This window comes from Dreissena polymorpha, chromosome 1 (genome assembly GCF_020536995.1).
Source record: "Dreissena polymorpha isolate Duluth1 chromosome 1, UMN_Dpol_1.0, whole genome shotgun sequence".
NCBI lineage: Eukaryota > Metazoa > Mollusca > Bivalvia > Myida > Dreissenidae > Dreissena > Dreissena polymorpha.
This window is the reverse complement of record NC_068355.1, coordinates 67,501,334-67,528,356: the sequence shown is the minus strand read 5'-3', so window position 1 is coordinate 67,528,356 and position 27,023 is coordinate 67,501,334. Positions and strand designations below refer to the sequence as shown.

The 27,023-nt window shown below is 33.5% G+C and overlaps 2 protein-coding genes across 4 annotated transcripts in view; one reads left to right on the top strand and one right to left on the bottom strand.

Annotated features, from left to right (window-relative positions):
- Positions 1 to 1,849, bottom strand: part of LOC127833576 (all-trans-retinol 13,14-reductase-like) — a 29,086-nt gene extending 27,237 nt beyond the window's left edge. The window contains 1 exon segment of the mRNA XM_052358916.1: positions 1,547 to 1,849. Within this exon segment, the coding sequence (XP_052214876.1) occupies positions 1,547 to 1,751 (205 nt within the window). The 5' untranslated portion in view covers positions 1,752 to 1,849.
- LOC127833568 (F-box/WD repeat-containing protein 8-like) lies at positions 1,832 to 22,691 on the top strand. Of its 3 annotated transcripts, none has more exons than XM_052358884.1 (11): positions 1,832 to 2,709; positions 5,075 to 5,179; positions 6,302 to 6,466; positions 8,159 to 8,247; positions 9,198 to 9,379; positions 10,132 to 10,340; positions 12,055 to 12,306; positions 14,644 to 14,771; positions 16,193 to 16,366; positions 19,073 to 19,180; positions 19,609 to 22,691. In XM_052358884.1, the coding sequence occupies exons 1-11, from the start codon at positions 2,182 to 2,184 to the stop codon at positions 19,754 to 19,756; spliced, it is 2,088 nt and encodes a 695-aa protein (XP_052214844.1). In that variant the 5' UTR covers positions 1,832 to 2,181; the 3' UTR covers positions 19,757 to 22,691. The 3 variants fall into 3 exon arrangements, with proteins under 3 accessions (XP_052214844.1, XP_052214853.1, XP_052214862.1); XM_052358893.1 differs by having other exon boundaries at positions 19,063 to 19,180; positions 19,609 to 19,750; XM_052358902.1 differs by lacking the exon at positions 6,302 to 6,466.
- The last annotated feature ends 4,332 nt before the right edge of the window (positions 22,692 to 27,023 follow it).

The following is a 27,023-nucleotide window of genomic DNA, read 5'->3' as shown; positions in this document are numbered from 1 at the left end:
ATTGTGAAAATCATATCTCTGTTTCTATTGATCAAGCTACATGTAACATCAAAATTGTAAATTTAAGTCTTTTTCCATGGCATAATTATGCTCTACCACATTACCGCTATTTGAAACATCATATTAATTAAACTTTTAACTGCAAGAACTTTGTGAAGTTTGCATGGTATTTATTAAAGTATATGCATACAAATGTATTCAATAAATATGAATAACATTATATTGACTGCAGTTTTTTGTATCTCTTAAAATTTCTTTTTTCTTTCTTGACATTTAAAATAAGGGTCATTTGATTCCTGGTTTTAAATATTAATAGAAATCCCTGAAGCCTGTACATGTTCCATGGCCCCTACCCTCTCAGTGAAGTAGGAGACACAATATACTCTACACGTTTGTGGTCATGACATTATTTTTAACCAATGCCTTTTTCCCCTAAACTCTTATAATTTAAGGGAAATTTCTGGCAAAAATATGAGCACATATATTAAAGTGCTTGCTTAAACACTTGTAACAATTGCAAACTATTTTGAAAATATGCCATGCTTATTTATTTTGACACCCAAGACATTTGTTTGTACATAACAAACATTTTTCCAAATATACACACCTTAAAAAAATTTGATATCATTTATAACACATTTTTTGCCTGTGATTAAAAATATTTTTCTACATATGGGGGGGGGGGGGGGCAAGTGATGTTACTGTGAATGTGAAAACAGTGTGTAAATCTGAAAAGAAAACCTAACACTCAATCCAGGGCCCTGTAGACACATTATTAATTGTGCTTGATTTGTTATTGTTGGCTCTTGTACTTCCTAAACGTTGGCCGGGTACTCTTAAGAATACTTTAATGTACCACGGACATGGAAAATATGCTCACATGTACCTGGCAAATAAGACTGCACTTGAGCTTTATTCCTGCTAAAATCCGATGTTGTAAAATGCGCTATGGAATACGAAACAAAATTCTCTTTGAACTGAACCTGCCTCAATCAACATGCCTATTTGAGTAGGAGTTTCCGTAATATAGAGGCTATTTGAAAGAGTTATATAATAAATATGATCATAATTAATTAAAACAAGAGCATCGCGTAACGGGTGCAGTTTTGAATAGATTAGATGAAAGCTTGTCAGACCTTTGACCTAGTGACCAAAAAATGGGATGTCGCATGTAGAACTCATCAAGGTGCAGCTACATATGAAGTTTCAAAGTTGTAGGTTGAAGCACTTTGATTTTAGAGCCATTGTTCAAAACCTTGACAAAATGTTAAGGTTTTAGCACAACGCGGACGACGACTGACACGACACGACGAGCTGGCTATGACAATACCTAGAGTTTTCTCAGAAAACAGCCGAGCTAAAAATTAGCTGACAACAACCAATTAAGCGTTAGATTTCCCAGGTAATCTTCAGTATATTTTCCATACCCAACTTCAAGGTATATTTGAGTTTAGTTGAGAGTATCTGGGGTTCATTTAAGTAGTACCATGCAGAGCCGACAATGACCGATGGAGCCAAAATTATCAAAAGAAGACAGGATACCTACTTTGTTTCAGGATCTTGTTTCGCAGATTGTGATCTGTTACAACTGGTTTAGGTGACTTGACATTTTTAATAGAAAATGGATTTGGACCGGATTTGGATCCAAAAAACATCACTGACAATGCATAAAAAAAGCAGTACAGCAATATTAAAGCCAAAGGTACCACTGGATTAGCAACAATGTAATCAATTATTCCAAAATACGCCATGGTAATGAATCAAAGTCAAAGTTCTTCCTGAAATAAGTGTTTGTCAAGTGAACCAAGTGAACATTGAACCTCCACCCGAAATCTGACACTGATCAGAATCATTAGAAGCTTGACATACAAAAAGTACAACAACAACAACAATACCTACTCCACTATGTCGATAAATACTTAATACATTTTTACATAAAATTCAGTATTACTTAGTAGACGAATTATTTTCCCGTGGGTGTTAAAAAGGGCATTATATTTTAAAGCGTTCTGATCGAGTATATTTATGTGAAAAATATTGAATACAATACAGTTTACAAATGGTTGTAATGCTAGTCATTCAAACGCCCAATGGACGGACTTCGTGTCAAATAAGTAAACACAAAGTTTTTCATACGTTTTTGGAGATGTCATAGTATATTGACTGTCGTGACACAATACAATGGATACAGAGGCTAATGAACAGCTGGAAACCTTCAGGAAACAATGGAAAAAGGAACTGTCTAGAAGACGTAAAGCAGAAAAAAGCCTTTCCAAGTCACTAAGCCAAGTCACCAAAGTTGTTGCATGTAAGGACATTCCATCAGAAGTTCCTATCTTTGTTCCATGTACAGAGGCTCAATGTGCAATTGACAACACCAATAGACAGGGAACCAATAGATGTAATGGTAATGATGATCTTATATCGTCTTGCTTGATAAGCGTCAAAACTTCACCCGCTGTGAGAGAACACTTGCTCAATTTCCCATCAGCCTCATGTGGAAATGATAATTGTCATGGCAACCATATAATACATATATCATCAGATGGTTCGCCAGAAATAAGATCACCAAAAAGGCATTCAGGCGCAGAGTATACAAAACATAAATTGAAAAGATTGAAACATCAGAAGCTTGAAGATATTTTCTTGGAAAGGCAGACCTCTGATGTTCCTATGGAAAGGTTGCTTGACCGTCTTATATCAGATATCGTAAGTGTATTAATAAATTTTTTAACCCTTTACCGCTTAGCTACGTAATTTTACCCATTTCTAGTTCCTTTTAAATTTAATTAAAGACCTTTCTTATTAGATTCAAGTTTTAAAGGCTTCAATTTCAACCCTTAGATACTGATGAGCAGCAAACAACATAAAACCTGAACAGACTGCAAGTTACTCGCAGGCTGGTCTGATTTTATGCTGTTTGCCCATAGCCATTTTTACTTTGCTTCTGAGAGGGAAAGGGTTAATGTTCTGCAATTCCATGTAGTGCAACAGACTGACCCTGAACCTATCTATCTACATGTATATATACTGCCAAGCGCCCTTTTAGACTCCGTTTCCTGGGAAGAACCAGTTCTTGGTGTCTATGGAGGAGATAATGAGAACGCTTCCAGAGCAGGGAGCGAACCCACGAACTCCCGATCGCTAGGCAGACATCTCATCCACTACACCACCGCGATCTTATTGGATACCCAGGATTTTTTTGGCCCGATTTTATAGCTGAAATTCGGCTATGTTCCCAATCCCAAAAAGTATACTTTTTTCCCAAAATGTGGCAAAAAATTCCCAATTTCCAAAAAAACAAAAAAAAAAGCATTTTTAAAAAAAAAAAAAGAAGTGTCTATGGTATTTTATCTCAATTTTAATTCAATTACATCTAACAAAGTATTATATGATTTTCAATTTGTTTTTCAAATTTGAATGATTATAAAGAGTTATATCAAATTTAGTATTTCCCTAATCAGTGGACTTTTCGTTTGGAATAAAAAAGGCTAATGAATTTATTTTCCTAATTTCATGAAAATGCAGATAAAATTCCCAATTCCAAAGCAATGGGCTATCTTCCCAAAAAGTGGGAAAAAAACCCTGATACCTGTCTGGCTGGTTGAAAGGGACCTTTTCACGTTTTGGTAAATAAAGGAAATAGAATTAAATGGTTAAAGATAATGTTTGTTGAAAATATAATATTTGTAAGGGTCAATTATTGTACCATTTAGTTCGACTGACTGACCCTGAACCTTACTGAACTAAATGTTGGTATTAAACAGGCTTTATTAATCATCAGGTCAGGTCATGCAATACCTAGTTGTTTAACCGACTGACCCTAAACCCAACTGGTCTCTGGTCTTTTTGGCTTTATGTATGAATATTAAATATAATACATTATTGTGACTAAGTCACAATAATTTACTATACTAATACTTATGTACAGTTAATTTTTGACAAGACAGAATGGCGTCAGATGTAAAAATATGTTTATTTTACTTTTTTTTCTGGTTTATAAAAAAGGCTGTACAACGGACCTGATCCCAGAGCAAACGGATCCAATCCCAAACCAAAATGTTAAAAAATGCAAAATTTCCAAAGAAGGCATTGTCTAATTATTATTTCATAAACATTTTACCTGATATATAACAGTTACTATAATGTATATGATTTTTCCCAAAATATCAAAGAAAAGGCCTTATGTGTCAATTTTTGTTGTTAAATCAAAATCCCAATTTAGTCCATTTTGTCAATGAACAATTCCCAAATTTGCCATTTTATCAATTAAAAAAACAACAATTTGACAATTATGCAGACTCCTTTTCCCAAAATGATTAGAAAATCTCTTGTTTCATCTACTGGCCTCACCTTCAAATTTCGTTAGTGCTGTAATTGTGCTTTCTATATATATATTCAGTGTAACTGAACATTTTAAAAATATACTGCTGCTTTATTAATTTAACCCATTAAAGTGATATTATGGGCATTTTTTCACTGTTGAATTGAGCTGAAAAGAATTAACATGTCAAAAGACTAAGTTAAAATGTGGTTACTGACCAATTATCTGCAACTCATCTTGCTACCAGTTGTTTATAAAAATATATTTTATATTTGATATTTTACGTGACTGGTGAGTCCTGTAAGCTGAAATGATCCTTAAAACAAATTTGTGTCTTTGTGTCGTATGAACAAATCTGCACTAAAACTAAATTTAGTATCACATCGTTCATGCATGATCAGTTGTCAAACGAAAGTACGGTTGATATTCAAATGCATTATTTTTCTCTTTCCGGGATATTGTTTTAGTATGTTGATGCTGCATTAACAAATATAAGTGTATATGAAATGAAAACACCAAAAATAAACAACAGTTGCAATAGACACCTATAAACTGTAAGATGCCCATAATATCACTTTAAAAAATATAAATAATAATTAATTCATCATCAAATCAGTTATTGGAATAATTAAAACGTTGTTTGCTTCTATGATAATTTATCTTTCATCTCTGTCTATTCTATTAACCTAACTTATGTTAAAATATTGATAATAAATAAATTTTAATTCCATATTTATTTTTTATTTTCAGGATGAAGTCACAGAAATTCCATTTTTTGACATTACCTTGCCAAAGGAAGTTGCAGTGAACATATTTCAGTACCTCAGTATGCAAGATTTATGCCATTGTGCCCAGGTATTGTAAAAACTAAAAAAAATCACAAAGTATTACAAAGAACTATTTTGATTGTCTGTGTAGCAAAATAATGATTTGATAGAACCGTGTCAGTGTTTTATTTTCATCATTAATGGAATGGGGCAAGTGGGCCCAATCGATATGGGAAAATGGAGTATGTTTTATTTTCCTATTTATTTAATAATACTATGAAATTGATAAATGATAATACAAGTTGTTGTTTTTTATGCCCCCGAAGGAGGGCATATAGTGATCAGACCGTGTGTCTGTCTGTCTTTCCGTCACACTTAAATTGCGTTTAGGTTTTTGAGTTTAGGTTTCAAAATATGCTCATAACTTCTATGTCGCTTCAGATAGCAACTTAATATTTGGCATGCATGTGTATCTCATGGAGCTGCACACTTTGATTGGTGAAAGGTCAAGATCATCCTTCAAGGTCAAAGGTCAAAAAAACAATTCCCAGGGAAGTAATAAGCTTCAAAGGGAGATAATTATCTGAACCTGCCAAATGAATTTTTTTTAATCGAAGCGGCGCAGAAGGGGGCATTGTGTTTCTGACAAACACATCTCTTGTTTAACATAAATTTTGCTAACATTTCAATTATAGAGCTAGACATAGAGATGAACTGACATTTTTAATTGAGATATAATTAAAAAAATGTTTGGGTGGTAATGTTTAAAGGGGAATTTTTTAACAGTAATTTGGGTAAAAATATATAATTTTAACGATTGAAAATTGGCCAGAATTAGCTCATACATTTAACCAAAACAGAAAATGTATTGCTAGTCCATAAAATGTAATTCAAATATAGATAAGGTGGAACTTCAATAGATAATGTCCATATTACTCTTTCAGGTCCTAACAAACTTACACAAAGTATTATCGTTTCAACCAAAAGCTCAATATAACAGTGACTGTTGCATCGAATTGAGGAAATAATTGGTCAAGATACTGTAGTGTTTATAGATTAATTTGCCCTTCTATAATTTGACTTGTTTATTGTACCTGTAAAACATTTAATTTAAATAAATTATCTTACTTAAAAAAAGCTTGTTCAACCCTGAAGCAAGTTACATGTACCCTGCCAAAATACCCGCTTTGCTTTTCCTGTGCATTGTAAGGTCAGTAAAAGCTGGAACAGACTTGCAGAAGATGAATTGTTATGGTGCAAGATATGTCACCAGCTGGGCTTTGAAAAAATCTACACAACACGAGAAAAAACTAATTGGAAGAGCGTTGTTCAACACAATGTGAAACGGGAACAGACTTTAGTGTTAAATTGGAAGGTATTACATAGTCTTTAATTGAAAGGTAGGCCTATAACATCTTATGGATTACATCTGTTTCTCCATATAAGTTCTTGATTTTGTGGCTGATTTTATTGTAACTGTAAACTTATTGTAAATAAGGACAGTACCGTTTTGCAGGTTTGATTTTAAAAATAATTTTAAAATATATGAATCACAATAACAGCAACAGAAGGTATGATCATCATGTTGTTGTATAATGTGACACTTCACAGCAATGTCACAGCACAATGACTCAATATCAGCAGAGATTTGTTGCTTCATTCTGCAGTTTCTCAGTTTAACCATTTGATTGCTGGGAAATTTGTCGTCTGCTAAAATGTCGTCTGCTGAATTTCTAAAATTAGCATTTTCTTAGATATATTCTAATCTATAATCATTCTGTGGCGTCTCATCTGGATCCAAACTGTTTGCAATGGCCTTCAAAATTCGGTTCCAGCACTGAAAGAGTTATTGTTGTCAAGTGTGCACAATTTATCATCTGTATGAGTAAATAAGTCCGTTCTATTTTCAAGAAAAAAATAAGCTCATTATCGCATTGAAGACACACATGTACATGGATTATGTTATGATCACTAGTAATTCTGGTTGCTTAGTAGCATAACAGAATTCAGCCATACAATATATTTGACACTTTATTGAGAAATATTTGTTTGCAATTACTTCTTTCATACACCTTGAAAAATGTTGAACAGCATTATTTCTCCACTTTTGTGGAGACATTTCAAGTGGCTTAGTGCCATTTTATTTAACATAAATACACATTTAGAAATAGTAATGACCACCTAGGGTATCCCCTCATTATAGTGGCATTTTAGCCTGGGCAAAAAAATACAAAAAGACCACAGTCATATTAGCTATGAATTGCCATTGCCTACCCAGGGTGGTTGGAAATGAACAGTTGACATATATTATTTTGCCTGCAGAATTGCATGCTCAATTTTTACAATTTGTAAGGATTGTCTTTGCTGCTCAAAACACTTTTTCAATAATTTTCTATACATGTAATTTCTTTTATTTCATTTAATTTGTTTTATTGCTAATATAACATGTAGTTAGCCAATACAGTTTTTTATCAACCCAAAGGAAAATGGCTGTAATTAAGGGGAAAGCATTTGACATAACTAACTATTGAATTAATCCTAAAACAAATTCAGGTTTGATTGAACCCACCAAAATCAGACAATTGTGTTGGGTCAACAGGCAAAGGCAAAGCAAGAAATGTTAATGATTTGCTTGTTAAGGATGTTTATTTAATGCTTTCCGGTGGTTTATAGAGAAATATCAGTGAATTAAAACTGATAATTTCACTGTTTCAAACAGTGAAAATTATCAGTGAGAATTATCGATAATTTTCATTGTTTACTGTGAAATGACGTCATTTTTTTGACGAAATGACGTCATTATCCCAGCAAAATTCGTTAGTTAAACTCTTGAACAATGTATATAAACTGTGAAAAATGCATTAAATAAAAAGAAAATTTGTTGGATTCGGTGGATTATCGACTTTAATTCACTCGTGATCATAGAAAACATATATTTTCTATGATCACTCGTGAATTAAAATCGATAATCCACCGGATCCAACAAATATCCTCTATATATTTTTTAAAAGAAAGTTCCATGTTAAAATTAAGAGTAACTAAGGACATACACATGTCTGTTTTGCAGAACTTCAATGGAAAGGTGTCAAGTCTAGAGCATGTGAAAGGGAAGATACTAACTGCCGTACACTCCTTCAGAGACACTATTGTGGCAGGGTATTATCTTATACCATTTAATTCATGCCATTTAAAAGTTGATTTGACCACGTGTTCCAAGTTTGGCATCTTAACTTTTAAGTTGGTCATTAATTAAGCGCCTTTTTACAATTAATATCATAGCCTTTAGACAGACTACACCTCACTGAACAAATATTTGTAGATATGGTGTACCAAGACAGCCCTCCCTATTTAAATTGCGTATGGAACCAGTGTGTTAATATTGTAGGCATATATACATGTAAATAGCTAAACTTTATAATTTTTATTAGCTATTCTGCAGTACTAGATTTAATATTTTGAAAAGAAACACTATTTTCTTGAAGATTATGATTGCAACTTCTATATTTTCTTTATTTGTCAGGCTTTTGTTAACATTGGATACTTAGCCATTATTTAACTGTATGTACCATTTATGCATTTTTTTTGTGACAATAAAGTACACTTATAGTGATGTGATATTTCACAACGTTTACGGTGATGTGGCATTTCAGCAACATAATGGTGTTCTCAGATTACAAATACAGTTGTATACTAATGAGGATGTGACATTTCAGTAACATAATAGTGTTGTTAGATTGCACATATACTCATGGGGATGTGACATTTCAGTAACATAATAGTGTTGTTGGATTGCACATATACTCATGGGGATGTGACATTTCAGTAACATAATAGTGTTGTTAGATTGCACATATACTCATGGGGATGTGAAATGTTAGGTACACTAATGGTGATGTGACATTTTGGGTACACAAATTATTGTTAACAATTGTGTAGGTAAACTGATGCTGATGTGACATTTCAGTAATATAATGGTGTTGTTAGATTGCACAAATACTAATGGGGATGTTACATTTTGGGTACACACATTATGGTTAAAAATTGTGTAGGTTAACTAATGCTGATGTGACATTTCAGGACCACAATTATGGTTTACTATTGTGTAGGTACACAAACGGTGATGTAAAGCTGTGGAACCTGTCCACAGATGAGACTGTGTTGTTCCAACCATCTTCAACATCGTTGCTCATTAGAGAGGAGAATGAAGCAGACAGCAGTTATGTTCAGACGAATATGGTCCATTCTGTACAGATTGCAGGATCAGTCACTGCGGCTGTTTTTACTCATGGTATACATAAAATACACAAATAATTATATACCTGTATCCTTTTAGTTCAATTTTAGCATATTGAAGTGTTTTGTGACTCATTCTAATAATACTTAATAGGAATATCCAATGAACGGTTCACCTATACATTTAAAAACCAAGTGCTGGAATATTTTCTGACTGTCTGTAAACAACTAATCTTAAACTTTATCATATATGTTGCTAATATCTTTTACCATCATGGAATTGTGAACAAGATGGTTTATTTTCTGGTACTTTGTTAAGAACACTAATTCCTCAAAGCATTTTTAGCTCTGCGTTTTCGGAGAAACCCCGAGGTATTGTCATAGCCAGCTCGTTGTGTCGTCCGCCGTCTGCGTATTGCTTAAACCTTAAGATTGGCTCTAAGTGCTTCCACCTACAACTTTGAAATTTCATATGTAGACCTGCACCTTGATGAGTTCTACACGCCTCACCCATTTTGGAGTCACTAGGTCGAAGGTCAAGGTCACTGTGAGAAAGAAGTTTGTCATGAAATTTAAATATAACAAGTGTTTCATGTCTATTTACATCGCATAATTTCTTTTAAAATCAAATGAAAACATACATATTTTGCATTTGCATACTTATTAAGTGTAAGTTTGTCTAGCATAACTTAAATGACATTGTTTATTGACTTATTTATTATATTATTTATTAATTCTTTATCATAATTAATCATGTCACAAGATAGTACATGTATAATAATTAATGTTATGTTTATTGCTTCACAGGTAACATAGATATCTGGGACATGCAGTCTGGTTCCCAAGTTTTGCAGACTCATCACCCAAAGACTGGTCATCGTTTTATCCCTAAAATGTGCCTGACTCCCAGCTCAAATACTATTGTGGCTGGATATGCAAATTACATTGATATATTGCACAGGGAAGGGAACCAAACAGAATTTGAGGCCTTGCATGTGCTGGATACCGAGAAAGATGTGAGCTGTGTTTTTTCAGCATTTTGGGAATGGGACCAATCCATTGGGAAAAATCACAGTTTTTTTACTGTGATATTGATATTTTGTTAAAGAAAGACTAGAGAGTATGCATGAATTTTGTATGTCTTAAATTGTAATATATTGATAAAAATATGTTACAATAATACAAAATAGGCAAGAAAAATTAGACATTGAAGACGAATTTCATAAAATGCAGCAAAGACAAATTAGCGCCTTGAGCTGATTGTGCCGAAGATATTTCTTACATATTTTCCTACAATAACCAAAGCATTCGTCTTTTTATAAGGATCGGAGTAAGTGTTTGTGTGTTGAATTAATAGATATCAATGAAGGAAATTAAAATGATCCGTAAAACTAAATTTAGATTTACATTGTACATGCTGGCGAATTCGACTGTACAGACATATTTTATTTCAGAATTAAATATCTGGCTAATTTCGCATTTTTCGACACATGTTCTTCTTAACTTATATTTTAATTTAGAATGAAATATATGTATCATAAGTTTTTTAACACATTTTATATAAATTCATAAATATTAAAAAAAAATTGTGAATACTCTCTTTAACAAATAAATACACATTTACAATAAAAGTGATTCAATATAATATTTACTAAGGATCAATTTGAAGAGCTGGATTTTAAATTATGAAATATTGAGATTTATCTAGTTTTTTTACTTTTTTTGAAACCTTAAATTAGGAATTTGAATGTCCCATTTGGTAACAATATTTACTTTTTTCGTATTGAGAAAGGATTTCCATGCTGAACCCAAATCAGAATGGAAAAACAACATACTGATAGTCATTTAAATTATTGTGACTTACTTGTTCATGTGTTTTGGATTATTTTGGGGGATTGTGGATGACTTCAAATGTTTTTGTTTTTTTTGTTAGTTTGATACAATAAATTATTAAGACATATACTTTGTAAGCTTGCACAAATGTTACTCATTATAAAGATCATAAATTTTGATGTGTTCTTGTTTCAACTGTAGCTAAAAAACTGAATGATGAAGGTGCTATATAGTAAATACTGGTAGATACAATGTAGATGCTGTATGTGTTGCAAAATTATACAGATTTTGACTATTTATTTGTTAAACTTTTTAATAATTTAAGGAGACCATTAAATCTTAGATATTTTATGAAACAAGGCCTATAACACTGTTTAATATTGTATTATACTGCCTAAAACCATTGTATTTTTGTCCTCTGCTGGTGAAACCGGAAGGGGACTTATGGTTTGCACTCTGTCTGTTTGTCTGTCTGTCTGTCTGTCTGTCAGTCTGTCTGTCTGTCTGTTTGTCTGTCTGTCTGTCTGTCTGTCTGTCTGTCTGTCTGTCTGTCTGTCTGTTTGTCTGTCACACTTTCCTGGATCCTGCAATAACTTTAAAAGTTCTTCATATTTTTTCACGAAACTTGAAACATGGATAGACGGCAATATGGAGATTATGCACGTCATTTAATTTTGTTCCTATGTCAAAAATTATGGTTGCTATGGAAACAAATATTAAAAAAAAAATACTGACTATGGTGGAGTTTCACCGTTAGGGGACCATATTGCTTGGCAATCTCTTGTTTTACAAGGCCTCTGAATTCTGTAATATTTTGTTGTCTTTAACCATTAAATATTTTATTTTGAAGGCCCTTGTACCCTATTGAATAATACTAAGCCTTACAATCATTTTCAGGTTAACCACCTAAAACTATTCACAAACAACTGTGATTCCGACTCGGGGATTCCCTCTGTGGTGTTCTCAACAGCTCACACTGTGAGTGTCTACACATTGCTGTCTCGGGGGTCAGGCTATGTTGGTCAGCGGTCAGAGATTCATAATATCTTCGGGGCCTCTATTGACCAGGTGGACACAAAGCCAAGCGAGGGATGGCTGGGTGCTGCCCTAGGAATAGGCTTGTGGGGAGGGTTCTCAGACAAACTGCAGGTAACTTCCCCTTACCTTTCTTCTCTGTTTCACTGTTAAAATACATTTTTAGCTCACCTGTCACGAAGTGACACGGTGAGCTGATGTGATCTTGTGATGTCCCGCGTCCGTTGTGTGTGGTTGCGTGCGTCCGTCCGTCAACAATTTGTTTGTGTAGACAGTAGAGGTCACAGTTTTCATCCAATCTTGATGAAATTTGGTCAGAATGTTTATCTGGATGAAATCTGGGTTGGGATTGTATTTGGGTCATCTGGGGTTAAAAACTAGGTCACTAGGTCAAATAATAGAAAAACCTTGTGTAGACAATAGAGGTCACAGTTTTAATCCAATCTTTATGACATTTGGTCAATATGTTTATCTTGATAAAATCTGGGTTGTGATTGTATTTTGGTCATCTTGAGTCAAAAACTAGGTCACTGGGTCAAATAATAGAAAAACCTTGTGTAGACAATAGAGGTCACAGTTTTCATCAGATCTTTATGAAATTTGGTTAGAATGTTTATCTTGATAAAATCTGGGTTGGGATTGTATTTGGGTCATCTGGGGTCAAAAACTAGGTCACTAGGTCAAATAATAGAAAAACCTTGTGTAGACAATAGAGGTCACAGTTTTCATCCAATCTTTATGAAATTTGGTCAGAAAGTTTATCTTGATGAAATCTGGGTTGGGATTGTATTTGGGTCATCTGGGGTCAAAAACTAGGTCACTATGTCAAAAATTAGGCAAAATTATTCGAATAATTGAATATTCGATTGAATGGTCAGCATTGGAATAATAAAAATTATATTCGCATATTCGCATTTTTTTCCAAACGTAATTTCACCAATATTTAATGAACTGCGAACCGCTTACTAAAAAGCAACCAAAATCACTTGGGAGTAACATGTTTGACGTGACGTTCTTCGTGTCAAACTGATAACGCGGCCCGTATCAGTGTTGATTGCGCAATGCAATATACACGCTCTAAAAAAGGCCCCGACTGTTGTTTGCCAATGGGGTGCCAATTCACGGTTTCAATAGACTGGCGAATAATAATTAACTTTTGTGATCACAGTATGTACAGCCATTAAAATGTGTGAATTACTCAAATCGCGCAAAGCAATATACTAACTATAAGAAAGGGCCCGAACTGTTGTTTGTCAATTAGGTACCAATTAAGGGCTTCAATTTACTTGTGAATAATAATTTAGTTTTTGTGATCACAATTTGAACAGACATTTAAATATGTAAATTACTCAAAAGTAACAGATGATGTAAATTAAACAATCATCAAGGAATCATACATCAAATCTGAAAATGCCACCAGCCCCTTCTGCAGTATGGAATACTTTACACGGTCTGTGGATAAGAAGACCGCAACGTGTAATGTGTGTAAACTTATTTTTACATATGCGCAGTCTGCTACAAATCTGTGGAATCATTAAAAAATAAAATTCTATGACACGATGTTTTTCATTCTATTTGTGCCCGATTACAGTATCGGTCATCGTGTTAGTCGACAGCGATACAATTATTCGATAGCAACGTTAATAAACAGGCGCGTATTTAGCAAACAGATATAACTTACAAACCAATAGAAATTAATACAAGGTAGAATCAATCCAGCCGTTTTATGCGAATATTCGAATATTCGATTGAATGAATTTGAGAACATTCGAATACCGATATTGGTATTCGATGCCATCCCTACAAAAAATAGAAAAACCATGTGTAGACAATAGAGGTCACATTTTTCATCAGATCTTTATGAAATTTGGTCAGAATGTTTATCTTGATAAAATCTGGATTGGGATTGTATTTGGGTCATCTGGGGTCAGAAACTAGGTCACTAGGTCAAATCATAGGAAAACCTTGTGTAGGAAATAGAGGTCATAGTTTTCATCTGATCCTAATGAGTCAGTTGAGCAATTAAGGGCCATCATGGCCCTCTTGTTTATAAAGTGTTTTCAGTCTTTGAAGGGAAGGCTTACTAGGACTAAATAGATGTTGTATGTGTTGCAAAATTATACAGGTTATGGCATGGTATTAGATAAACTGTTCAATAATTTAAACGATCATTGAAGCTGCAATATTTCACGAAACACAGCCTTTTCAACCCGTAAATATTGTATTAATCTGCATTAAACCATCTATGTGTTAGCTCTATGATAATCAACATTAATATATTTGGTTAATATTTGGTAATAGTACAACTGTTGTATAAATCATGGAAACTGTAGTACCTGGCATTGTTGTAAGTAATAAATATAAATTTACCGGTATATGTTTGGGTTAAAACATGTATAGACTGTCTAATAATACACAGACATCATTTGCCTCCATATGAATGCCTTCAAGGTAAAGTTGTATGACCTGTCCAGTGGCAAGCTGCTTCACTCTCTTGGTGGCCACAGCTGGCTGATCACATGCATGAACATGTTTGAGAGTCCGCATCACGAGTTGGTCACTGGGTCAGCTGATCGCAAGTGAGTCCTCTTGTTGAACCCATGTTCACATATGATTAATAAGAAATCTATACTTATATTTTATTTTTATTGCAACTGGCAAAGTTTTTTTGCTGGACTATTCACAAATGTTAAAGCTTTTGGTTCGACTTCACTCTTTTTTAACATGTGCATAAATTATCATATTATGGCAATCACATCACCACATACATTTTTTATTTATTTATGCGAAGGGTCGACTGCTTATTTTGATATCACTTGTGCCCTAACCTGTTTGCTTTTGTATACATGATCTTGCTGTGAAATGTCAGGTATTGCATGTGTATAACAGCAATAATGAAGTATTTATCTAATATGTTTACAGGATGTCTCTAACAAATGAACAACATAATACTTTTAATATGGATTATTTTTTTACCGTTATCTCCTTTTTCAAAGCAGGGACCTATGTACATGTCCTTGTTCAAAGACACATATATGATACGATCTGTAGTGAAAATTGTGGCTATCAAGAACAGTGATCTTTGTCTGATGTAATGAATTTAAGTTTTAACAAATTGAAATTTTTTTAATAATTGAACACAAATTAAATTAAGTATTTGCTACCATCGGGAATTATGCCATACTGGATAGCATTCGCTAGGTCTGGTCAGGAGCTATTAACTCATGTAAGATTATGTAGTCTCATAAGGGAACATGATGACTCCTAATCAAACTATACCGATGCAGAGACATATTTGGAGTTGCACATAAGGGTCATGTCCTAAGGCCCTTTTTGAACACCATGAGGCTTTTACGAGTATTATGACATATACGAATTTGAAAAGGCAGTGTGTGGGTGGGGGCTATTTCGTCAAAAGAGCACTTTCATGCGAGCAGTATTTTGTCAAAAAGACACTTAACAGCGCGCGGTCTTATCAGGAATGCTCACTGTTGGATATTCATTTTTATATTATTAATAATTGTTATATTATAGTATTTCCATTGTTAGTGTCTACAATGAGTAATAAATTATATCAATGTAGTATGAGATAATTTTTTTTATCATATATCTCTTTTTATAAGAAATAAAAGGGCAGGCCAGGGCTTCGGAAGGGCAGGGCCTTCCATTAAGGCCAAGCTGGTGCACTGATATGTTTATTATGTTGTATAAGTATATTATGCTCATAAGAATTTAAAACGCAACAACAAACAATTGAATATGAACACAACATGTTAGAACAGAAGAATGGATGTAGAATAGTAGATTCAGAAACAGACATACACTGTTTCAATTTGAATTTGAGCATGTGTAATTGTTATTTTCCTTCTTAAAAACTTGCTTTAGTATTAATGGCCCTTTTAACTTAGCACTTGGTACATATTACTTTATTCGGTCTTGCGGGTGGGTGTATATGCTGCTGCAGTGACAAGTTCCAGTTTGGTATATTTCCATATTTTAGTGTTCGAGTATGCGACGTGCGAGCGCCAGACCCCGTTGTGATGTCCTATTTTGTGAGGGCAGTGGTCTCTTGTGTTCAAATGGACCAATGGAAGGTTGTCTCGGGCTCAGAAGATGGTTTTGTACAGGTCTGGGATCGACGCATGAAGTCCAAACTGTGGGAGTACAATAACAGGTTTGGGTTTGATTTGAGAACGAATGTCGTATCATATTATTAATCGTCCAATGACTACCAAAATTGCATGTCAGCCATTTATGCATTTACGCTGATTTGTTATTATAGCTGTTTTTAGCTAATGAAATATTGCATAAATGTTGTATTAATAAATTATGACACTAATGTGAATACAGTGACAAAACTTCCTTCTTGCAGAAAATTATTACTTTCTAATTAATTTTGTTATTAATGAAATCAAAGATATATCAATTACCCTTATTTATTGATGTATATTTGATTCAATCTGTAACATCTTTAATGTTGAAACTAAACTATTAAAACAAAGCATAATACACAAATTCACTTTTAAAAATTGCTGGAAATAAATTATGACACTAATGTGAATACAGTGACAAAACTTCCTTCTTGCAGAAAATATTACTTTCTAATAAATTTTGTTATTAATGAAATCAAAGATATCTCAATTACCCTTATTTATTGATGTATATTTTATTCAATCTGTAACATCTTTAAAGTTGAAACTAAACTATTAAAACAAAGCATAATACACAAATTCACTTTTAAAAATTGCTGGAAATGGCATTTAGTGTATTTTCAAATCTTTTTTTTTTTTTAGCTCACAAGAGGCCACATTTCTTGTGCGATCTTCATGAAACTTTGTCAGAAGATTTGTCTCAATTATATCTCGATCAAGTTCGAAACTGGGTCATGCTGGGTCAAAAACTAGGTCACTAGGTCAAAATAAAGAAAAAACCTTGTAAAAACTGTTGAAGTCACATTTCATGTCCAATCTTCATGTAACTTTGTCAAAATGTTTGTCTAAATGATATGTTGGTTGATTTAAAAAGTGGTTCTGGTCGGTTGAACAACATGGCCGCCAGTGGGCAGGGCAGTTTTCCTATTTTTGCTAAAGAGAAACCTTGTAAACACTCTAGAAGTCACAATTTTTGCCCAATCATCATGAAACTTGGTCAAAACATTGGTTTTATTGATATCTCGGACTAGTTCGAAAATGGTCCAGATAGATGAAAAAACATGGCCGCCAGTAGGTGGGGCAGTTTTCTCTATATGTACATGTATATAGCGAAAACATGTGAACACTCTAGAATTCACATTTTTGGCCCAATTTTCATGAAAAATGGTCAGAACATTTGTTTTCCAGATACGAGAGTTTAGTTCGAAAATAGTTCCTGTCTTTTGAAAAACATGGCTGCCAGGGGGGGGGGGGCGCATTATTCTTATATTTATATAGTAAAACAGATTGTGAACACTCTACATGTCACATTTTGTGCCCAATCATCGTGAAACTTGGTGAAAAGATTGGTTTTATTTATTTCTCAGATGAGTTTGAAAATGGTCCCAATCTGTCAAAAAACATGGCCGCCAGGGGGGCGAGGCAGTTTTCCTTATATGACTATAGAGAAACCTTGTGAACACTCTAGAAGTCATATTTTTTGCTTAATCATCATGAAACTTAGTCAATACATTGGTTTTATGGATATCTCGAAAAGTTGAAAAATGGCTCAGATTGGTTTAAAAAACAAAATTTTATGTTTTTAGGGTTGGTCTTTGTCCACCGTCCGTCCATCCACATTTGGTTTGTAACCACTCTAGCATTCACATTTCTCAAGCATTCTTTATCAAAGTTGCAAGATCTCAATTAAGTTTGATAATGAATCGCATAATAAATGACAAAATTATTGCCCTTAGATTGTCAAAATTTTCATTATATTATAAAAAAATCCCAGAAAACACTCTAGAGGTCACAATTTTGTTTCAGATTTTAAGAATCTTGGTTATAATATTTATTTTTGTAAGCAAAGTTTGATGTTTGGTCATGAGGGGTCAAAATATAAGTCACCAGGTCAAATCTTACAAAAACCTCGTAAACACTCCATATGCCAGAGTTTTGGCTCAATAGTGATAAAACTTGACCAGGATGTTTGTCTGGACAATATCAAGGTCAAGTTTGACGTTTGGTTAAGATTAAATAAACTGACTCCTCTCAAATGAGCAAACTAGGGCCATCTTGGCCCTCTTGTTTTAATAACTTATTTATTTTCGTATTTACTGGTGCTAGTGGTTACAATACAAAACTACATCAGGAGGTGTTTCCAAATGTTACTTAAAATTAGAACTCAAAACTTTCTATAACCAACAAACTTTTTTTTGTATTGAAACATAACGCTTCCGTTGTGTAAAGACATTTTGCATATATTTGCATCGGACACTTTTCAGTGTGTGTATAATACTGTGTAAAAATCATAAATCAATATGCGTTGTAGCACATACTTAATTGTTTACTTAAAACTTGGTATTGTTTTTATCTCTAAGCTACCTATCACAAACGAACTGCTGTTGTTTTTATTGAAGAAAACTATGCCCTTGTGTTAATTTAGCATTCTTGCATGTATGTGCAACAGGAACGTGCTTCAGTTGGATACGATGCTGTAAAAACATGACTTAATATGCGCCATAGCAAATAATTGTAAACTAAAAAATATTTTGTTTGCAGATGTTTGCACCGTACATTTGTCTATGTTTTTCGATGATACTGCTAAAGATCAAAAAGCAAAATTGTCACATGAGATATTATTCACTGAAAAATATTTACATTTTACTTATTTTCCAATAACGCAGTTAAACACGGGTAAACATACTCAGCAATTGTGTTTTTATCGGATATTTACTAGTATCTTGCAGACACCCAGTTCGTTACGTCCACTTCAAAGACAGATCGCTGATTGTCGGCAACGTTTCCTCCGATTTAACTCCCCAGTTTGATGATTTAGAAATTGCAACACATAGAAGGTATTGTTGCAATACATTTATAAAGTATTCTGCTTAGATAACCACTTTGAACGTGTGGTAACCTTTGTTGAAGATAAAACGATTACTTGGATACAGGTACAAATTACAAAATTCTGTTAAGTGGAAAACATTGAAGATTGACATTTCCGTCTTTATAAAAGTCCCTTAATTGTTCAACTACGGGCTGCATTTCGATAAGATCAGACACTTAAACGTATTGCAAGTAAGCAGCAATCAAGTATATATATATATATATATGTTCTCTAACCAAATGATTGTTCTATACCAGTCTAAGTAATAACACTTAAAAACGAACAAGCTCAACAGTTCAAAAACAATCGTGCGTGGACGACACTTTACGAAAATGCATTAAACCCGATTTTCTAACAAGGCGGCTGAAATATTTTCTGTTATTTCTCATGACTCAGGTACCGAGGGTCAGTGTCTGTGTATGACTTCCTGACGGACCTGAGCCCGCGGGAGGTGCCGGAAGTATGCCTCTCCACTTACGACCAGCCAGAAGCTTCTAGATACAATATCGGTCTCGCTGTGCCTTACGATACTCTGCAGTTTTAAATATTATTTTATCACTTTCAATGGCGTGTTGTATTTAATATCTACGAAAATTAACAGCCAATATGTGCAGTTCATGTATACGTTTGTATATTTTAAAAAACACGGTGTTTGTATGTAGGTTCATTAATTTACGATAATCTGCAGGTTTTTAAGTATTTTATCACATTTGATGGCGTTTTGTATTACATCTCTACATACAGTAACACGTTTACAGCCAATGTTTTCAGTTCATGTATACGTTTTTATAATACAAAAACACGATCTTTGTGCCTGTTTCAACGTTTTTAGTCATGCCGTAATATAGGATACAATCAATTTACAAAGACATGTACATGCATATACTTATTTTAACACATGTCTTAACTATGTCAAATCTATCAATACAAAAAACTTAATTGCTATATAATTTCTTCTTCCTTTTTAGCACATTATACTTTACTTAAATACTTTTGTATAAATATTTATGTACATAAGAGATACTTAACCAAAAAGGTTTCAGATTTACAACTTCACTTTAATTATTATTTCAGTGTTCAAATAACATAAAACTGTATTATGTAAGATTTGCTAGTCGCATTTACAATCGACATTATACACAAAAATGTTCATTTAAACAAAGAGTCATGATTACAACACAATCAAATACAATTTGTAATCCAATATGCTTATACAAAAACCAACTTAAAAAAGTAAACACAATTTGCAAGTTGCATCAGTTGGTTACCTGGTAAAAGGCATGTTTTAATACAATTATCAATAACATATATAATAAGAGTTGCAAGGTTGACAACAGTTATTTTTTAATATACTATAAATGAAATGATGAATTACATATTAGTCTTATAACTGTCCAATATTCTCCTTTATTGGATTCACTTGGTGTGTTTGCATAAATAGTTAAATCAGATCTTAGGCTAGCTTTAAATCCTGAAAATTTGGGATAACTTCTTTCCAGTTGCATTCAAAAATGTACTATTTTTTCTTCCATGAAAAAATTTAGTATTTGTCATGTCATGGCTCATTTGTATCACCCAGAAGTGACATTTTGCAGTTTATTACTATTTGTATATTTGAAATGTTTAACAGATCAGAGATATCTTTATTGAGTTTTTTGTACTGCATTACAGTCCCAGAATAAATGGGTAATTGACTCTTCCGACATTTTGCAAAAAGTGCATGGATTAATAGCCGACAAGCCCATTTTAAAAAGAAAGGAGTTTGTGCCCAATATTCTGTGGATAATCATTGCTTGTATGGAATAATTTTCAATGTACTAGTATTCATTCGATTTTGTTTGGCATGTTGGGGTTTCAGAGTTCCATTATAGCATATTGTGTACTTGCTGCACGAGTTTAGAATTATTTGTTTTATGTAGATCGACAAAATGGGATATGAATGTACTTTATACTGTTCTTTTGTGATATTTTTTACTAAAGCAAAGTATGCAGAAAGAATCTTGTGTATGCCTTCATTATGCAAAAAGTTTACCGGTTTTTATACGCCCGTCTATGACGGGACGTATTATGGTATACCCCGCGTCTGTCCGTCCGTCCGTCCGTCTGTCCGTCCGTCCGTCTGTCCGTCCGTCCGTCCGTCTGTTAATGTTGTACGCTACGTCAAATATCCTTTGACAGATTTTCTTCAAATTTTAACACAATCTTAATATTGATAAACCCTGATCCCCTTTCGTTTTTGACGGAATTCTGAATTGTCGTTCCAGAGTTATGGGACTTTGTTCGTCAAAATTTCGTGATTTCATTGAATGTCCTACTGTAGCTCAAATATCCTTCGATGGATTTTTTTTATTTTTTTTTTAGTATCCCTGAAAAATTGAACAAGGTGAGCTTTTTTCTATTCCGATTGTACACTACATGTACCACTTACCCATCTACATTTCTCTTTTATTATTGGTCAAAATATCTATAACAGGTTTACTTCAACTCCATATCCTCTAAAGAAATGCATACATATACTCAAAAAAAGATATGGTATGAATGTCAAGGAGACGGCGCTCCATGCTCATGTACTTATAAAATAAACCATGTATTCAAATACAAATAAACTGAAGTAAAAAAATGATTCAAAGGGTTATTTATTACCTTACTACTTCATTGGCGAACGACGGGCGTATCATGCGCTCATGGCGCAGCTCCTCAGTTTCATTTTGATTTGTAGCTCTTGTAGTGACATAAACGGTCCACGGTCTTCAATAATATCTTTAAAATACTGAATGTCATTATCACACTAATATTTTCAAAAATATATATATTGTTGATTTATAAACAGTTGTTGAAATACAGAGTTATATCTGACAGTATATCTATAGAATCTATGCAGATACTTTTAACATAGTCAGAATATATTTTGAGAACATCAATCCAAAATGTGTTGGTTAATCTGTTTATAGCCGAGATTGCATATAAACAGCCTGTATTACATAGCGTGTTAAAATCTATAATCTTTCTAGCTAAGGATGTACATTTATTCTGGCCTTGAATAACTTTTCCTATCCATGATAATTTTACATTTTTCATAAATTCAATTATGTTCACCATTTTAAGTATCCGTTATCAAATAGCATCTCCGGGTTGTAACAAAGAGACGAAAAGGTGAATAAATAATAGAAGTATCAAGGTCTTAACAACAGTTATTCATGTATTCATGTTCATAACGTTAAGACTGATGCAGTCATAAGGGTCAACCATTGCATGTGTAGTAGCGTTATTTCGATTCTTGCTTTCCAGTTATGAGTTAACCGTGGTCACTTAATGTAGCTTTTGAAGATGAAACCCGAACAAGGATTTTTGTCGACCTTTAAATTCTTCGAGCTCCAGCAATTTATTTCAAGAGACTAAACTTAGTCAAATCGCCGTGATATCTCAAGTTATGTCATTTAATAATTCTTTGCAATTCTTAAATAAACACTTTAATTATTTTTGGTTCGTTCTATTGCAGTATTAGTAAGCACTTGTTTTACTCTCTGAAAAGAGTGAAGGGTGTCTTAAAATATAATATTTGTGGACGTTTTAGAGAGTTGTTCGAAGATTTTTCGTATTATATGAAAATTGTTTAGCTAGCAAAAACAAGATAGGGAAAGGTTTAATAACAGAGAAAATCATACAATAAAAATATAGGCTGATCCTGGGGTTCGACCCCGGGACTTGTAGAACAAACGCTCTACCTCTAGGCCCCACAGGCTTTTTACTTTGAGTTGCAATTTTTACGCTTTCTCGGGTTTTCCAAAGACCTATAGATAAGACCTATAGGTCTTTGGGTTTTCCTAAACTTTCAAGGATAAAAAGATGCTCATGGTTCTTTTTTTTTAAATTCTCTCAGCCTTTAGTTCACTGCCCAGGATCCAAATGCCACAAACGTATTATGTAAAACTTGAAAGTCGTTTGTTTACAAGACCGATTTTTGTCATGTAAAAATTTAAAAATAGAAGTATGAAGAAGTTAACACATATCCATTAACTTTGTAATAGTTAATGACTAGTTGATGATAAGTGATGACAAATTCAAATTTTATGTTCGGACAATGGAATAACATTGAGTGCGTAAGTCTTACTATTGCCTAGGTAGATTAAACCTGACGAGCTCAACTATATAATGTTTTAGAAGAGCGTAGAATATTCAGAACTGCATTATTTCAAAGATAACTTAATTGCTTATATGATCTAACTTTGTTCGAACAATTTAAGTAGCAATTCATGAGTACATCAAGCAAAATCATCAGTACACGAACACTCGAGTCTCACGTCGTTATGTAAATGTTATCTCATATCGAACAGGTAAACATGTACTCACAACTTTCTGGTGTTTTTATTGGCACACGGTCAAAATACTGTTTGACCCTATAGGGATAGAGCAGCCACGGAGGTGTTTTTATTGGCACACGGTCAAAATACTGTTCGACCCTATAGGGATAGAGCAGCCACGGACGTCAACATAACTTAATCATTTTAGCACCTTTAATGTTATGTTACCAATGCAGCGAATACTTCAAAAATGTGAGAAAACGCTATACATGTATCACCAGTCTTAGAAAAATACGTCTATCCCCTTTCAGTTCATTGTCATGGGACTCTTTCTTCATCAACAACCGTTAGGCATTCTAGGAAAGTTTGCACTGAAGTAGTCGCGCCTTACGACCGGGAGTTCATAGGTTCGATCCCCACTGTGGGCTTGTTCTACAAAAATAACTGACTGGAGAGAGTTTCAATAAGCTTTCGATGCAATCGAGCTAAAATAATAAAGTTTCAACTAAATGAAGCTAATTGAATGAAGCTGTTCACATTTGAAGAAACATTGATATACGTTTATTTAATACATTTTGAATTATATACGTTTGAATAAATAGAATATTTTCCTAACATATCCTACCAATAATCATAAAACACCTCCTCGTAGACCGGTGTTTGTTTGTCTGCTATAAAGGCTGGTGCTGAAGACAAGTTTTTGTATCAAATCGCGTTATCGCCCAGTCTGTCTGGATGCTATTCTCTGGGTTAAATTGTACGTATATATCGCAGGTGGTTAGCTTGTGGCTATGATATTAATTAGTGAAAACATCATTTTGAATGATAAATAATCAAATACAATGTAATATCGAATAATAAACTTGAAAAAAAAATTCACTATAAAAATATAAGAAAATAAAACAAGGTATTCAACTCAAAATGACCCGAAATGGGGTGAATCGCTTTGAACAGCAATAACTTCCATCAGTTGTGCAGCGATGTATACGAACTTGGTCTTATTCAACGCAGGAATGAATTTCCTTTCTGGAAATGTACATATCTTGCAAGATTTCTTCAATGCTGGGTCAAATTTTAAGAAATAATACGATACAGGAGATATGTACCCCTAGAGCCAATCCGCGTTTGGTTAAGCGACAGAAATAACGACCTTAAGTTGTTACTTATAAATGAGTTATACATACAACAATAAGATATCAAACTTGCTGATTTCATCTATGAAATCGAGTCAGTGTTAATACATACTTATCTAAATGTTTATGTTAAATGTCACGTTGAAAACACATCAATGTGATAAATAGAATAATAGGATTAGCGTTAAATAGAGAGAAGTTTATGTTGCTCGGCTCAAACATCGAAAGCGCTCACCAATGCTCGCGCTCCCGTCGTTTTAAGCCTCGCAACAAAAACTTCTCTCTATTCAACGCTAACTTAGTATTCTCTATGTACATATCTTCCACATCACTCTTTTATAACAAGCTATAACGCCTCTAATTTTTATTTATTATTACTAATATCTGGTACTACATAAACAGATAACTGTATTTCATAATTCTTTTTTCTCGCAACAAAAACATCAAATAATCGTCTTGCACTTAGCAACAAAAGGCATGCACACTGCACAGTGATCAAAACAAATTGCACAACTGCATTGGACCACTAAAATAATGCATGTATAGTATGGTACGGTATTTAATGGCAAACTGACTTTATGCATGGCATGTAGTTTTTCTTGTTCAAGGGGCCACGCTACCAAATTCAGTAAACCAATTTAATTTTACTGAACATTTTGCATGTAATTAACTTAAAATATTGTATAAACGCTGTAATGAAAGACTGCATAAAATCAACACAATAATTTACATACTATACGTCGTTAGTCTTTCTTTCGCGTATTGTACATGTCTGGAACAGTATAACGTAAATGGTATTTGGACGAGTATTACAATTTAAAGTGCAGTTCATGGAAATGAAAATTTCACGACCCTTTGTTACACAAGCAGATGAGTTTAGTTCGAAAACCATAATTGTTCGTGATTCATTCAACCAGAAACGTGTGAATGTATCGTATAAATGTATATGTAAAAAAATCATCTGACGGTGTCAGCATTTCTCCTCATTTACCCGTAAAATATATATCATACTAGATCATCGCTATTCCTAGCAGTCTAATAATCATAAATTGCCAAAAAGCAAGAGGTTGATGTTTTCTGGATATTGAAACGTTCAGCATATGATGTACGCTGAATATCTGGTAAACTTCCAACATTTAGATTAAGAGGAACGTGCAATATTGCACAAGACTCAGCAGGGAAACTCCAGGAAAAAGACGTTTCGTATTAATATTGTAAGAATCTGTCTTGATCTAAATCTCCGTCATCGCTCTCAATAAACAAATTGGTGGAGTTTTGAATCATTGACATGCATGACCGTATTAATGCATCTTATCAAGGAATTATCTAACTCGTGTATATAATGTTGAATCGTTTATAAGCAATAGTTTGTGTTTTCCACAAACATGAATAGGCGTTGTGTCACGTTGCTCACATGTATGTTCACATCGCATTTGATTTATGTGACCGATAAGTCATATGATTACATATGTACACTATAAATATGATGGGTTTGTGTTTGTATTAATAACACATATAGAGGGAGATAGAAATTACCACAAACCAGGAATTAATAAATTAAAATGTTTCAACATTATTTGAAGGTTTAACATAGCAAATACTAAAATTCACTACATGAATTAGGCTCTTGTTAAGATATAACATTAGTAAGATAACTAACGCCTGCTGTTAGAAAGGAACAGGGTCATTGAGCGTGTTCAAAAACTTGTCTATTAATTAAGTAAAACACTAGGTAATGATTATCCGTAAACGAATATTGTTGAACAGTTGGTAAAGTGCCGAATGTTTTTTCGCTTATTTGAATATAAGGCAGACATTCTTTTCAAAATATATATGCCAATATGTTTCTTGAAAATTCCAAGTGCCAAACTGTAAACAATTACCTGTGAATAAAAGCCTGACGATTTGAAAGCTAAACAGTAGATTTACTTGAGATATAGTAGCATATGATCCAAATCAGCCTTGAACAAACGTTTATAATGAATTATTTTGAAATATGACATTTGCAAGCATCAAACAGGATTCCGTAAACATTTTAACAGCTGAAAATATGTTTTTCTTGTACGTGAATGTATATTTTTTCAGAACTCATGAGAACTATTGTGTGCATTTATCGATTCAAAGACTGCATTGGATACATACGATGAATAGGACATACTTGTGGTTTAGGTAAGGCCAGTACTGTATAAGTTGAACGCCAACTTATTAATCATATGTGATGACGAAATATCAAACTATATTGTGATGACGAAATATCAAACTATATTGTGATGACGAAATATCAAACTATATTTCATTTGTGAATCATCTTCATCATAATCATTGCCTTGTCCGGTCCGGGAGTGTATGACAGGCGACAACACAGAGATCCTCCGCC